Source organism: Equus caballus, chromosome X, assembly GCF_041296265.1.
Source record: "Equus caballus isolate H_3958 breed thoroughbred chromosome X, TB-T2T, whole genome shotgun sequence".
Taxonomy (NCBI): Eukaryota; Metazoa; Chordata; class Mammalia; order Perissodactyla; family Equidae; genus Equus; species Equus caballus.
The window spans coordinates 124,648,059-124,664,218 of record NC_091715.1 but is presented as its reverse complement, the minus strand read 5'-3'; the positions used below and the strand labels follow the sequence as shown (position 1 = coordinate 124,664,218).

Here is a 16,160-nt window from a genome sequence, read left to right as displayed (position 1 = left end):
AAACTCTCCATGCTGTGTGATGAATTGATGTAATCTCCACAATAGCCTTTGGAGCCATAAATCCTGCCCCATGAGCCCCCAGGGAAAGCAGGTCACATTTACTGGAGACCTGTTTTATGGTTACCAAAAAGTAATGCAGGCCTTTCCAGAGTTATTATTTTGGGCTTTGAGATTTAAATTTTCACCTCTATATTTGTGACAGCTATTTAGTTATGTCAGAGCATGGAACAGCCATGGGATGTGCTCTTTTGATTTTATATAATTCGCACTAACTTCTAACCATTAATGTCTGTGTTAACGTATAAATGCTATCAATACAAAACTGTAATATTACAACAGTAAATAAATATCCAGGTAAATTCATTTGTTTGGTATGACCATTTAGAATAAATGGGAGACTTAACTGATTGCAGTTTATACTTGCCATTTTCAAAATAATGGTGTCTAACTTTTTGTATTGCAGTGATTTTTTTTTGTAACAGCTTTATTGAGATATGTCATGCACCATACAATTCACCCATTTAAAGTATACAGTTCAATGATTTTTAGTAAATTCAGAGAGTTGTGCAAATATCGTTATAATCCATTTTAGAACATTTTCATTCACCACCAAAAGAAACCTCATACCCGTTAGCAGTCAGTCCCTATTTCCCCTCCACCAGACCCAAGCAAACTTGAGTAATCTACTTTCTGTCCCTATAAACAGGACTTTTCCTATTCTGGACATTTCACATAGATAGAATCATAGAATATGTGGTCTTTTATGACTTGTTTCTTTCACATAGCATAATTTTTCTGAGATTCATCCATATTGTACCTTGTATCAGTACTTCTTTTTTATGGCTATAATTTATTCTATTGTATGAGTATACCATATTTTATTTGTCCATTCATCAGTTGGTGGATATTTCGGTTGTTTCCACCTTTGGCTATTATAAACAATGCTTCTGTGAAAATTCACATATAAGTTTTGTTTTGTTTTGTTTTTGAGGAAGATCAGCCCTGAGCTAACTGCTGCCAATCCTCCTCTTTTTGCTGAGGAAGACTGGCCCTGAGCTAACATCCATGCCCATCTTCCTCTACTTCATATGTGGGATGCCTATCACAGCATGGCGTGCCAAGCAGTGCCATGTCTGCACCAGGATCTGAACCGGTGAACCCCAGGGCACCGAAGCAGAACGTACAAACTTAACCACTGCACCACCGGGCCGGCCCCCACATATAAGTTTTTGTGTGGACATACTTTTTCATTTCTCTTGGGTGGAACTGCTAGGCATAGAACACCTAGCAGTGGAATTGCTGGGTTATATGATGCCTCTTATGTTTAACATTTTGAGGAAATGCCAAACCATTTTCCAAAGCTACTACACCATTGTACATTCCCACCAGCAATGTCTGAGGATTGCAGTTTCTCCATATCCTGTCAACACTTGTTATTATCTGTCTTTTTTGTTATATCCATTCTAGTTGGTCTGAAGTGATATCTCATTGGAGTTTTGATTTGCAGTTTCCTTGACGATTATTAATGTTGAGCACCTTTGATGTGCTTATTGGCCATTTGTGTATCTTCTTCGAAGAAATGCCTATTCAGATTATTTGCTCACTTTTAAATTGGGTTATTTGTCTTTTTATTGAGTTGTAAGAGTCTTTTATGTATTCTGTATACAAGTCCCTTATTAGAGATACGATTTGCAAATATTTTCTCTCATTCTGTGGGTTGCCTTTTCACTTTCTTAATGGTGTCCTTTGAAGCACAAAAGTTTTAAATTTTTCTGAAGTCCACTTCATCTGTTTTCTCTTTGGCTTTTTGTGGTTTTGGTGTCATACTTAAGAAATCAGTGCCTGGGCCGGCCCAGTGGCACAGCGATTAAGTGTGCACGTTCTGTTTCGGCGGCCCAGGGTTCACAGGTCCGGATCCCGGGTGCGGACAGGGCACCGCTTGGCAGGCCATGCTGTGGTAGGCGTCCCATGTATAAAGTAGAGGAAGATGGGCATGGATGTTAGCTCAGGGCCAGTCTTCCTCAGCAAAAAGAGGAGGATTGGCAGCAGTGAGCTCAGGGCTAATCTTCCTCAAAAAAAGAAAAACAGAAATCATTGCCTAACCTAAGATTTACTTCTATGTTTTTTCCAAAGACTTTTAGCTCTTACAGTTTGGTCTTTTGATACATTTTGAGTTGATTTTTGTATCTAGTATGAGGTAGGGTTCCAAAGTCATTCTGCTGCATGTAGATAACCAGTTGTCCCAGCACCATTTGTTGATAAGACTATTGTTTCCCTCACTGAATTGTTTTGGCACCCTTGTCAAAAACCAATGGACCCAGTGAGGGCTTGCAGTGATCTTTTTAATATTAATGTGATGATTAATTTTCTAAAAATGTATATTGTCTTCATTTTTATAGGTTACTATTCGAGCTTCAATTGGACCTCTTCATTCAAGACCATCGACTACATCTTCCAGTAGTACTCCAAGCACTTCTTCTCTTCAGGTCTCACCTCCAAAGTCGAAAAGTACAACTGCTAAGAATCCCACAAAATCTAATGCAAGTAAATCTAAGACAAGTAAGCCTCATGCAACTGCATCCACTGCAAGTAAACCTATTGTACGTAAGCAGCGCAGACGTACATCTAAACGCAAAGCAAAAACCACTTACAAGCAAAAGAAACAGCGCAACAGAAAGAATAAAATCAGCATAGCTTTGAAGAACTTAAGGTAATGTCTTTTATTCCTGATATACAGTACTAATTTAATATTGAATATTGAAGGCTTACTGTAATATAGTTTACCAAATCACAGAACTTCCTTGCTCATTTCCATGATAATCACTTATCAGGCATAAAGATCAAGTAGATAATAAAAAGGTACTTTTTACAACTGCTGAGCAGAGCTTGAATTACTGATTTATTGTATAAATGTCACCTTTTACATTGATCTTACATTTTGTGCTTATATCTTGTGATAATTGAATTGGTTAATATGATCCTTTTTATTCCAGGAAAACATTAACTAGTGCTCGATTTTTTACACTTATTCTAGCTTGTTATTTCAAAGCAAACTTTCAAATTATAAATCTCTAAAGATGTTACTTTAAACAGCTTGGCTTCAATTAATAAAACGTTAATAAGGCTTTATCTTATTATTTTTGTTTTATAATATATTTTTATCATTTTTTCTGTCTCCATAAGGTGTCGTCGGGGAGTTCACAAGTGCATTGAGTGTCACTCCAAAATAAAAGATTTCGCAAGCCACTTTTCAATATATATTCACTGTAATGTTTGCAAATACAACACTAACTGTAACAAAGCCTTTATAAATCATATGGTGAGGTGAGTTAAAGATGTTACACTGCCAATCAAAAGTGCCATTCAAGATGTTGGTTTTTTGAAAACAAATTTGTCTTATTAGAAGCCAGTTTGTCACATCAAGGAGCTAAAAGGATCTAGCAGTAGGGAACTTCTAGAGTCTTACCCAGTACTATTTTCCAGCAAAAGAACTCATGAAATTAGTGGGACAAAAAATTTTAAGAACAGTGAGACTAATGATATTAGAATAGGTTTGTTAGGGAAATTTGTTTTTCTAAGTCTTTCAAAAAGTGGCTACCATTTTGGGGCCAGCCCAGTGGCATAGCAGTTAAGTTCACGTGCTCCGCTTGAGTGGCCTGGGGTTCGCAGGTGCCAATCCTGGGTTCAGACCTAGCACTGCTCATCAAGCCATGCTGTTGCGGCATCCCACATAAAATAGAGAAAGATTGACACAGATGTTAGCTCAGGGCCAATCTTCCTCACACACACACAAAAGTGGTTATTTTCAAACAAAATTGTAAATGTTTTCAAAATATTTATCCGATAAATACATGCAACCATATGAGTGTTATCCTCTTCAAATCAGTCACTTTGAGACTCCAGGTTTGTCAAAGATGCTAAGAACATGATTGGCGCTCAAGTGTGCCTGCGCTCTCACTCTCTCTTTCTCTGTCTTGCCTTCGATCCTCCCTCTCTCTCTTCTGTCTGTCTGTGCATTCATCTTCCAAGCCATCCATCTTTGCATTTGTTCATTGAAATGTGAAATGAAAGACTATAGGGATATTCCACTCATGATGGTACTGTTGGAATTTCTTTTCATACATCAATTCAGTTTACATTATTTGAACCTACCAGGTACTCTATGCTAGAGAAAATCTTCAGAGCCCACGTTACTTTCATTTGGACCTCATTATAGGAGCTTACTTTCTTCCTTCAGGATGGATTTTTTTAAATAGACAAAAATTGTTCAGACATCAATATGCTAAGTTGATTATTCAAATTAAGATATTTCCATTTATTTTCAGTCAGAAATAAGGTGTAACTAATAAAAGTGGTTTTCTTGCAGATCCTAACAAGACTCCTATGTTACTTTTTGGTCACAATCAACTACAAGTTTCAAAGATTTGCCCACTTTTTTGAGGGCTTCAGCACTTGTCTCACAGAGGTTTTTTTTCCCCTTGATGATCAGCCTGAGCTCATGGTACCTTGACTTCTTTAATGCCAGCATTCACATCCACCTCTGACATGTTGTACCCCCTTCCTTACCACCATGCCATTCCACCTCTTCATATACAATATTCATTCACTTTGAATTCTCATTACCCTAGACTTTCAGAGTCTTCACCTCTCTTTCCGGTCCAGCAGCAACAATCCAACTTTATAGTCAATCTCACTCTCAAGCTCATCTGTTTTGAATGTTCCTTTGTTCTTGTTCTAGAATCCTTGACATCTTCAGTCATGCTTAACCTTTCTATCCTTGAATCGCTTATCTTTTTTGATCTTTTTCTGTGCTTAGTTCTAGATTACCGAACTGTGTTTGATTCAATCAACTCTGAATTCATGACCTTTAACTCTAATTTGGTCCTGAGTTTTAAAAAATACCTCTTTGTTTTTATCTACAACATCTGTTTAAATCCTCTTCCGTACCCTCAAGATTTCATTCTAGTCTCTCAGTTGTTAACCTTGCCTACTAATTACTCAGAGGTCAGCCTTTTCATTTTTTCCAAGGTTAACTTTTTTCTACTTCAAGTATTTTTTACCTTTATCTAGACATTAATCTCAGAAAAAGACGTGTCCCACTTTTTCAAAGTTTGTGCTGTCCCTCTGCTCCATTTCCTCCAAAACCCTATTCAGTTCTTTTACACCTTCCTTTCATCTCTTCTCTCAACCACATTCCTTCTGCCTGCAAATATTTTTAGATATTTTTTCTTAGGATGTGGGAGGTTTGCCTTTACTTTGCGTATTTTCTTGTCTTCCTTTTATGTCAACATTTGTAAAGGAGTATTCTTTACTATCTTATTTGTCATTTGTTTACCCTTTGTAATTTGAGTATCACCCCCACTTACCAGTTAGAGCTGCCCCTTTAAAGGTTATCAGTCCTGTCCTAATCACTAAATGTACTCACTATTTTTCATTCCTACTCCTCTGTGACTTCTTTAGAGTATTTGATAATTTTGATCACTCACTTTTGAAACTCTTCTCCTCAACTTCTCTTAAACTCTTATCACCGTTTGTTCTTCCTTTTTGGCTACTCCTCTATTTCATTACCTTTTCTTTCTTCAACCTTTCTTGCCTCTTTACATTCCCTTTCCTGGTACCTTAACCACTCTCAGGGTTTTATCTTTTACCTCTTAACTGTAAATCCTCTAATTTCAGTGCTGAGTTTTCCAGAGATCCAACTCTTCATCTCAAACTATTTGATAGATATTTTCCCGTTTGACTCACTGGCATCTATAAAGAACACAAATAAGTTAAACATTATTGTCCGTCTAGAATCCAAATTACTATCACCCTGATACCCTTTAAGCTCAGTCTATCTCAAGGTGTCATTTGCATAAACGTGGAGCATCAGAGAGAAATAACACACTTTAAGTTTCTGAAGCCTGTGGAGTTCTCTTGATCTGCTGCCATTCATCATGGCTTCCTGAGAGTTCGCCTTCTGCAGTTTTCCACTCTGCTTCCTAACTACCGCTGTGGTTCTGCCTCTGTACTTTGGTCGCTCTAAACCAGGCCCCAACCCACCTTTCTCTCAGTATAACGCCGGGAAGAATGCTAGTCTCTTATTCTGTGCCAAACACATGGCTCCCCACCATGGGGCTTTAATTCTGCCCCTAATTTATAGGAGATTAAACTGGAGAATATCTTTGGTATTTCTTAAACCCATGGGTCATTCTGGCCTCCCCTGTCCCATTTTCCATAGGCCCTTCAACTGTCTTGTAGGATCTCCAGTCCCATTCTATCCCAAAATATTGCCAATGGGCCCCAGGCTTCTTTCATAACGTTTTCCTAATTTCCAGTGAGCCCCAACCCTGCTCCACGTCGTCATCACACACGCTGAGCGCTTACTCGCTGTTAGCCTCATATAGAACTGAAAAGCTTCCAATTCTACTCTTCTAAGGGTTTTGTGGGTCTCTTTGCATTTCCTCTATTTTAGTGGGACCTTGCTTCCATTGTTGCCTCAGGTACCTCCCCCTGAATGGTACACCCTCACTCTGACCCAGTGTAGACTTTTGTCATAAGTTTGAGCTCTATATGTCCAGAAGCTTCATTTTCTCAGATGTTGAGTACCTTTACTCCCAGCTCATACGAACTCTGTGCCAGAAGTCAGGTCCCCCAAAGTACTTAATCTTCCTCAGTGTATAGTTTGTCCCATATTCAGTATCTAAAGTGGCTTTTCCTTATTCTTTGTTATTCCTTGGAATGCTCCTCTCCTTCCCTCTCAGTTTACCGTCTTCTGTGAAGGACCTGATCACCACAGACACTCATAGGAATCATTCCTGTCTTTGAATTCAGTACCATTCAGCCATTCTGCTTCATATTGTGTGTCTGTCTTATCTACTTGAGAGAGCAGTTCTTTCAGTTCACCATGCAACCTAGTCTGAGGGTATTCCCTTGGGATTATAGTTAGCCAGAATCTTTCTTTTTCTGTGCATACATGGTATACTCGTGATAGATACCTTGTGTCTAAGGGTAACCGTTGACCTGGTGTGTTGGCTGGTTTGCGTCTGTCGGTGCAAGCGAGGGCTAGTGCTTCTCAAACTTTAGATTGTGTAAGAGTCACCTGAAAGGCTTGTTGAAACAGATTTCTGGCCTCCACTGCCGGAGATTAATTCAGCAAGTCTGGAGTGGGACCTGAGACTTTACATTTCTAAGTTCCCAGGTGATGCAGATGCTGCTGGTCCGTGGACCACACTTTGAATAATACTGTGCTATGCTAACCGTGGCTAATCCTGCCTGACTTTCGTGTGTGGGAAAGCTTTCCTTATCACTTTAGAAGGGGATGTAAAAGTTGTCACCACTGGTTGCAAAATTTGGTTAGTAGTTTTCTGTTCTGTGCAGAGGAAGCATTGTTTTAACTCATGAGCTCTGCTGCCTTTAATTCCTTTTCCTTAAAACTCTCCTAGTAATTGCAAAAGATTCTTTAAATATTTCATTTTACTGATGGTAAGTAATGCCATTTAGCCCAAGTAGCATTTACTTCAAGGACCATGCAGATTCTCTCCCCTTGCTAAGTATATTAAGATTAGAAAGTGATAATTATTATTCACAACACTTTATATTATAGCGAAATTCATTATTAGAAAATACCTTTTAAATTGTTTTCAACTCTTAATAGTTGAAAATATTTAATTTGATTCCCTTTGCAGTTTTGCTCTTTGAGATTTTTTAAAATAAGGGCGAGGTACAGATTATTTAAGAATATTCTCAGGGAAATATGTTGTTAGACAATGCACAGGTAAAATGAAATGTAAGATAAAAATCTTGAATTAAACAGAGATGACTAATAGAAATTTATAATTTAGATAAGGATCTTTTATTTAAAAATAAGAAACTAAGCATGGACTTGAAATATGGTCATAACATTAATATGACATAATAAAATCTCATTTGTCTCTTGTCTCTCCAGCTCTCATAGCAACCATCCAAGTAAACGGTTTTATATTTTTAAGAAGCATTCTGGAACTCTCAGGTAACCAGTTGATCTTTTTCCATTCTCTCTATTGAAAACTTATAGTAACTTTTTCTAACGTGGTGCTGGAGCACCTAGTTTGGAAAATGAAATGATTGCTACTGGACATAATGACGTTCTAGTCATTATATCCTTAGATCAAAGAGAAGATAGCCTATATTCTCTGGCTAAACTTTGTTTCAGTAGTGTTAGGCATTAAGATGAAAGTTTCAGGGGCCGACCCCATGGCCAAGTGGTTAAGTTCGCATGCTACACTTTGGCGGCCCAGGGTTTCGCCAGTTTGGATCCTGGGCGCGGACATGGCACCGCTCGTCAGGCCATGTTGAGGCGGCATCCCACATGCCACAACTAGAAGGACCCACAACTGAAAGTGTACAACTACCTACTGGGGGGGACTTGGGGAGGAAAAAAAGATGAAAGCTTCATGGATTTACATTATAAAATTTAAAAAATAAGGCTCTCCAACAATATTTCAATATTTAAAAGATGTTTACGACACCCAGTAAAGTGACTAACATTTCTTTGTTTTTGATCAATATATAGCCTTCATAATTCTTAGGGTTTTTTTCTTTTTGAAATGAAGAAAAGTATACAACTTGTTATTTTACAGAAGGAATTGTTGATGAACATTTCTAAAGGCATTGTAAATTAACTTTGATTATACCACACTCACTTAGCTCAGAATACACTAAGTATCATTTTTTTTCACATTGTTCTGGAGGAGTGATTTTTGGGGGTGGGACGGGAAGCACATGACTTCAGTTTTATGCAGATTTTTTGGTGTGCCACTGTGACAGCTCGATGGAAATACACATCAGGCTGTTGGGACTAGAGCTGCAGGGGAGAAGTCAGTGTAAGGTACGCAGCTGGTCTCTATTCCTATACAGGTGAAATACTTAAATGTAAAGTATTTAAATTTAAAATGAACTGCAAAAGTATATTTATGCTTTGTTAATAAGCTGATAATGGCAATAATTACATTACATGATTTATTTTTAAAGGCTTCTCATTTCTTTTCTGATTTTATCATCACTTAAATAAGACGTTAGATTGTAGCCTCCACAGAGCACACCCTTTTTTGTTCACTCTTGTATCCGTAACACCTAGTAGTACAGAGGGTATAAAGAAGGCCCTCAGCAAATGCTTACTGAATGGATGAGTATTACAGCCTTACTTTGCAAGTGGCCAAAGGCCGGGGAGATCGTGCCTTGCACTAGTTATACAAGCTGCTAGTGGAGACACGACTGGGCTGTAGGTCCCTTGACTCATCTTTTAGTAACTGGTATGAGAGGGAACAGTTCATAAAACACTAAATGTTAACAAGTACCATTTCAGATATATTGGGCTTATATAACAAAATTGGGAAATGATGGTCCTGACACATAAGAAGCAAATCAAGAGTTATTAGATGAAAAAATAATTCTTGAACTTGTATATGGGTTTTCATAAAAGATAAAAACCTTTTCTTTGTGTCTTCTTTTTTTCCTAGGGGCATTACTCTGGTGTGCCTTAAATGTGATTTCCTAACTGATTCTTCTGGTTTAGATCGTATGGCTAAACACTTAAGTCAACGTAAAACTCATACTTGCCAAGTTATAATAGAGAATGGTACGTATCTCTAACTGCGTTACTTTGAATTTCTGATATTTATTCCAGTATTTCTTGATCAGCCACAATATGGGCTCTTATGTATTAAACTGATCATCTCACTCATCATATTTGCCATTTTAAATGTAAAACTCTTCTTCTAATTTCAGTTCCTGAAAGTACCTCAACTTCTGAACCCCTTTCTGAGTAAGTTAATTTTTATTCAGTGCATTTTTCTTCGATAGATTTTAGCACTTGCATTTTTTAAATGTATCGTTAATAGAAATGAAAAATATTAAAGTATTTTGTTTTTGTTTTTGTTTTTAAAGCCGCTTGTTGAAATAGATTCCCGCTCTATGGAGCTCGTGCAACCTGGTGCAAGACAAGTTGGAATTTCCTAAGTTCAAAGTTCTGAGGTGTTTTCTTACACAAAGGCAGTTTCCTAAGTTCAAAGTTCTGAAGTATTTTCTCACATGAAGGCGGTTAAACAGCCAAGTTCAGGACACTAGCTCTCATTATTCAGCTCTTTTCAGCTTCCAGACGGCACTAGACTCTTATTCCACCTTATCTTTGTGTCAGGTTAACATATCTTAACATATGCTTTCTTTCTCCAGTTGGCTCTCTCCAAAAATAACTTTTGTTGCTATGGTCTCTTCTTGCTTTGCTTAAAATAATTTGTGTTTTTCTCTGCTGTACTTGCCTTCAGAATAATGCATTCCAAACAATATGGCTGTTCATCTTTTTTGTCTGTTTTGTCTGGTTTCTTAGTTAATTTCTTATAAGTCTTACATTTTTAGGTCAGATAGCTGTCTTTCTCCTCATTCCTTGTCTGTCATTGTTCTATTTTTCATATTTTTCAGATGCAGAATTTCAACACAGAAATTTCAAAAAATGTCCAGGGTACTCCTGGTCAGTGTCCCGCTTCGATGGACACAACTGATGCCTGTCCTCTCTTTCCAACGAATGTGAATTATTTGACTGTGAGACCTCCTGTAGGTTGTGGCCTTAAGAAATCAGATCTTGGGGAGAGTCCCTTCCTTCATGACTGGCCTCCCATAAGGCTGATGCTAATTTGACCAGAGATGACCTCAAGGCCCACCAAATTGAGCACAACTTCCCACTGGGGGCTTTGGTTCGATCTTTAGATTATGGGTCGATTATGACCAAGAAAAGCCCATCGAAATCAGTGCTTCAACATTCAAGTTGAAGTTTAAGCATTTTGGCTGCTGCCGTTTAACCTTCCTCTAACATGCATGCAGTCCAACAAATATAAAAGCTGGTTGTGTAGGGAACTAAGGTTACTTTCATGTTCTTGGAAAACAAGTTCCTAAAATTACAGTTCCAAAGTTAGAATTATTTGTACTGTCATTTAAAGTTTTATCCAGTATTAACCCTAGGAGTTTTCAGCAATACTAATATTCAAATTTTTTTTAATTTTTTAAAGTTTAATTTAATTTTGTTATCTTTGTTTTCTGTTATTCTTCACCAAATTTATTGATGTCTGTTTTGTTATGGCCACTTTTATCTCTTCTCTTTAAAACTTTTGTTTTGTGTTGTTTTTTTTAAGACCTCCGAGAAATTCCTTAGAATTCTCTACAGATTTCATGTAGCTACCTATTGGAAGCTTCTTAATTTGGTAATTGTTCAGACTATTAGATGTCATTACATCCTCTATCTTGGGACTATCGTTATCTTAGTGATTGTGAGTTCAAAGACATAAAGAATTGGCAAAAAACACTTCCTACAGACCTTAAAACAAGTTTTAAAGTTACATTTCTGTATATCTAATACATATCTTCTTAGCCATTGATGTAATTCCTTTGGATAAAGATAATATATTCAAAAAATATTGGGACCAAAAAATGCACTTGTTTCTTGCCCATATATATATAGATGTATATTTTTTTTAATTTGGTGTTTGTTTATTTTGGTTACATTGAATATAGATTTGCTGAACAGTTTTGATGTTATTACTTATTTTTTTAATAAAATTTGTATTGTTAAAGTGCCTCAGGAATTATTTTAATAAATAACTTCGTATCAAAGCTGTAGATTTTATCGTATAACTGGGAGCATTGCTTCACTTCTTACATGAAAGCTGATTACTTAGCCTGCTGACTGAGAGCTTTATCTGCTGAGTGCATCTTGCAGTTTTTCCTCCGGCACAGTTAAAAGCTCACTGTTTATGCTTTACTAATTTCTTGAAATTTAAAGGCTGGCAAGAGTCCCTTTGTGATCTTAATAACCATGAAGGTGGGCAGGCTCTGAAGTTGTTTGCCTCAACAATGAGTGTTTTTTTCTGCTTAACATCAGAACTTCTTGAATTGTACTTTGAAACTGCTTTTAGTCCATCTGGGCCTCTACAGAATACCATAGACTGGGTAGCTTATAAACAATAGAAATCTGGGGCTGGCCCAGTGGTGTAGTGGTTAAGTTTGTGCACTCTGCTTTGGCGGTCCAGGGTTCGCAGGATCGGATCTCGAGTGCGGACCTAGCACCACTCGTCAAGCCACACTGTGGCTGCATCCCACAGAAAATAGAGGAAGATTGGCAACAGATTTTAGCTCAGGGCCAATCTTCCTCACAAAAAAAAAAATAGAAATCTATTTCTCACAGTTCTGAAGGCTAGGAAGTCCATGATCAAAGCACTGGCCGATTCAGTGTCTGGTAAGGACTCACTTCCTGGTTCACAGACGATCATCTTCTTGCTGTGTCCTAACACAGCAAAAGGGGTGAGAGAGTTCTCTGGTGTCTCTTTCATAAGGGCCCTAATCCCATTCATGAGGGCTCCACCTTCATGACCTAATCACCTCCCAAAGGCCCCACCTCCAGATACTATCACTTTGGGAATTTGGTTTCAATATATGAATTTTGGAGGGGACACAAATATTTAGCCTAAAGCAGAAACATATTGAAAGCCAGTTTCATTGACCACTTGTTATGTAATATACTCCTTGCAATTCATAGTCAAAAGAGTTGAATCCATTAGTTTTAATTTTCCAGAATGATTTCTGCTGTAAATGATTTGCCAGAATCTCCCAAAGTGGCTTGTTTCTTAGTAGTGGACATAGCAATATTCTAGTCTTTATTTCCATATGCTTCTCAAGGATGTTTTTTCATCCACCATCTTTCTGCCCATTTTTCTTTTACTTTTCAAAAAATGTGGCAAAAATTTATAACATAAAAGTTGCCATTTTAACCATTTTCAAGTGAACAATTGAGCAGCATTAATTACACCAAGTTTTAAACTTTTGCCCAGAAATAGCTTCTTTGTGGTTTTAACATAGGTTCTCTTTTATATACAGATATTTTCTTTGCCTCTATCTTAGTTCACAAATATGATAAACCACATTCTTGCTATTTCAATATTTTAGGTAGGGGTCCAGCTTTGTGTTCTTCCATAGGTTCTATTTCTCACAGTATATATTAGGTTCACTTTCTTTTTTTTTGCTTTTAAAGATTTTATTTTTCCTTTTTCTCCCCAAAGCCTCCCGGTATGTAGTTGTATATTCTTAGTTGTGAGTCCTAGTTGTGGCATGTGGGACGCCGCTTCGGCATGGCCTGATGAGCGGTGCCATGTCTGCGTGCAGGATGTGAACCAGTGAAACCCTGGGCCACCAAAGCAGAGCGTGCAAACTTAACCACTCGGCCACGAGGCTGACCCTATTTTTTTTTTTAGACAATGTTGTCTATTTATTTTGAGGAAGATTAGCCCTGAGCTAACATCTGCTGCCAATCCTCCTCTTTTTGCTGAGGAAGACTGGCCCTGAGCTAACATCCGTGCCCATCTTCCTCTACTTTATATGTGGGATGCCTGCCACAGCCTGGCTTGACAAGCAGCGTCATGTCCGCACCCGGGATCCGAACTGGCCAACCCCAGGCTGGCCACCTAGGTTCATTCTCTTAAAGTATGATACTCTTAAAGTTCTGAGTCCCGTAGCATCATTTTTTAAATTTTGTTTAAATAAACCATTTCACAGTGTCAGTATTAAACTTACTTATTATAGACAGTTGAGTTTTATTTGATGCTAATGAGTTTTAGCTTGACAGTCTGATCCCTTTACCTCAGGCTATTCTAAATAGTTCTTTCACCTGATTCAGAAATAGCCATCTCACGCATGTGTGCTTTTTGGTTAAAGTTAAATAAAAGGTGTGATTGGCTCAGTTTCAATCCATCACTATTATTAGAAAAATAACCTCTAAACTACAGAGACTGAGCCTGGCCTGATGGCATAGTGATTAAGTTCACATGTTTTGCTTCAGTGACCTGGGGTTCGTGGGTTCGGATCCTGGGTGCAGACCTACACACAGCTTATCAAGCCATGCTGTGGTGGCATCTCACGTACAAAATAGAGGGTGATTGGCACAGATGTTAGCTCAGAGACAATCTTCCTCCAGCAAAAAGAGGAGGCTTGGCAACAGATGTTAGGTCAGGGCCAATCATTGTCAAAAATAAACAAAAATTAAGAACTACAGAGACTTAGTTTCTTGCTCATTTTGTCACACTTTGGCCAAACACCTCTTTGGGCCTCATATATTTGCTTAGCACACATTTATTGAGCACTTACTATGTGCCTGACACTATTCTAGGTGCTGGAAAAACAGACTGAAATCTCTGCCCTCGTAGGGCTTACATTTCAGTGGTGGAAGACAGACAATTGAAAATAAGAAAATTATATAGTATGTCATGTGATAATACTATGGAGAAAAATAAAGTAGGGAAGGAGGATGGTGAGTATGGGTTGGGGGTTGGACGGTTGCTATTTCAAATTTGGTTGTCAGGGCCATTTGTGACAACACAGATGGACCTTGAGGGTATTATACTAAGTGACATAAGTCAGAGGGAGAAAATCAAATACCATACCATGTGATCTCACTCATAAGTAGAAGATAAAAACAACAACAAACACACACAAAGATACAGAGATTAGATTGGTGGTTACCAGAAGGGAAGTGGGGAGGGAGGAGGGTGGATGGGGTGACAGGGCACATGTGTACAGTGATGGACGGTAATTAGTCTTTGGGTGGTGAACGTGATGTAATCTACACAGAAATCAAAATATAATGACGTACATCTAAAATCCATATGATGTTATAAGCTAGTGTTACCTCGATGAAAAAATTGTAAAAAGAAAATTACAGGTGGACACACAAGGAAAAAATAAATAAATAAATACATGAGAATAACACCAGCCACATTTCAAGGCTGTTGGAGATTAAGACATCATGTCTTGAAAGTACGTGGTACAATGTCTGATGTAATCATTTAATAAATCATAGCTATTGTTAAAAAAAAATTTGATGGTCAGGGTAGGCCTCCATGAGAAGATCACAACTGAGTAAAGACTCGAAGGAGGTGAGGAAGCGAGCCACTTGGGTATCTATCAGAAGAGCATCCCAGAGAGAGAGAATAGCAAATGCAAAAGCCCCGAAGGGGAAAATGGAACCCTCCTACACTGCTAGTGGGAATGTAAAATGGTGCAGCCACTGTGGAAAACAGTTTGGCGGTTTCTCGAAAAGTCAAACATAGAATTACCATATGACCCAGCAATTCCACTCATAGGTATATACCCAAAAGAGTCGGAAGCAGGGACTTGGCTACCTGTACATGCATGTTTTATAGCTGCACTATTCACAACAGCCGAAAGATGGAAACAGCCTACATGTCATCAACAGATTAAGGGATAAATAGATTGGAGAATATTCTTTCAAAGGAATATTATTTAGCCATAAAAAGGAATGAAGTAGTGATACATGCTACAATGTGGATGGACCTCAAAAACATGATGCTAAGTGAAAAAACGTCATAAAAGGACACATATTGTATAATTTCATTTATATGTAATATCCAGAATAGGCAAAACCACAGAGACAGAAAGCAGCTTGGTGGTTGCCAGGGGCTAGAGGGAGGGAGGAATGGGGAGTGACTGCTTAATGAGTACAGGGTTTTCTTTTCTTTCCAAAGTGATGAAAATGTTTAGGAACTAGATAGAGATGATGGTTACCCAACATTGTGAATGGACTAAATGCCGCTGAATTGTTCCCTTTAAGATGGTTAATTTTATGGTATGTAAATTTTCGACAAAAAAAAACCTTAGCAAACTAGGAATATGAAGGAAACCTCCTTAACCTAACCAAATAGAAATCTACAGCTGACGTAATGATGAGAGGAAGAAAAAAAAAGGCTCCAAAGTAGGATCATGCCTGGCTCAAGGAACGGCAATAAGACTGATGAGGCTACAGTAGAGGTGGGGGTGACAGGGGAGAGTAGTGGGAGATGGATCTGAGAGAGAGGGCACGTGGACCTTGTGGTATAGGGTCTCATGGCACTTGTAAGGATTTGGCTTTTATCCTAGTATAGGAATCCATTAGTGGGTTTTTGAACAGAGGAGTATTTTATACCTCAACGAAAAACAGAAATCCTTAAATATAGTCTTAACACAATCAGTCTGATTGCTGTCTTGAGAAAAAGCTGCAGGAGACCAAGGGAAGAATCAGGGAGATTAGCTGGGAGGTTATTGTAATAATTGAGGTGGGAGATGATAGTGGTTTAGACTAAGATGGCAAGAGTGTAGGTGATAAG

General features: G+C 38.1%; 1 protein-coding gene across 1 annotated transcript in view; it reads left to right on the top strand.

The window, feature by feature from the left end:
• ZNF280C (zinc finger protein 280C) overlaps nt 1-11,585 on the top strand; it is an 88,301-nt gene extending 76,716 nt beyond the window's left edge. Inside the window, exons 15-20 of the mRNA XM_001491635.5 lie at nt 2,400-2,710; nt 3,184-3,324; nt 7,928-7,990; nt 9,480-9,598; nt 9,748-9,784; nt 9,907-11,585. Of these exons, the coding sequence (XP_001491685.2) occupies nt 2,400-2,710; nt 3,184-3,324; nt 7,928-7,990; nt 9,480-9,598; nt 9,748-9,784; nt 9,907-9,922 (687 nt within the window). The 3' untranslated portion in view covers nt 9,923-11,585. The remainder of the gene's footprint in view (nt 1-2,399; nt 2,711-3,183; nt 3,325-7,927; nt 7,991-9,479; nt 9,599-9,747; nt 9,785-9,906) is intronic.
• The last annotated feature ends 4,575 nt before the right edge of the window (nt 11,586-16,160 follow it).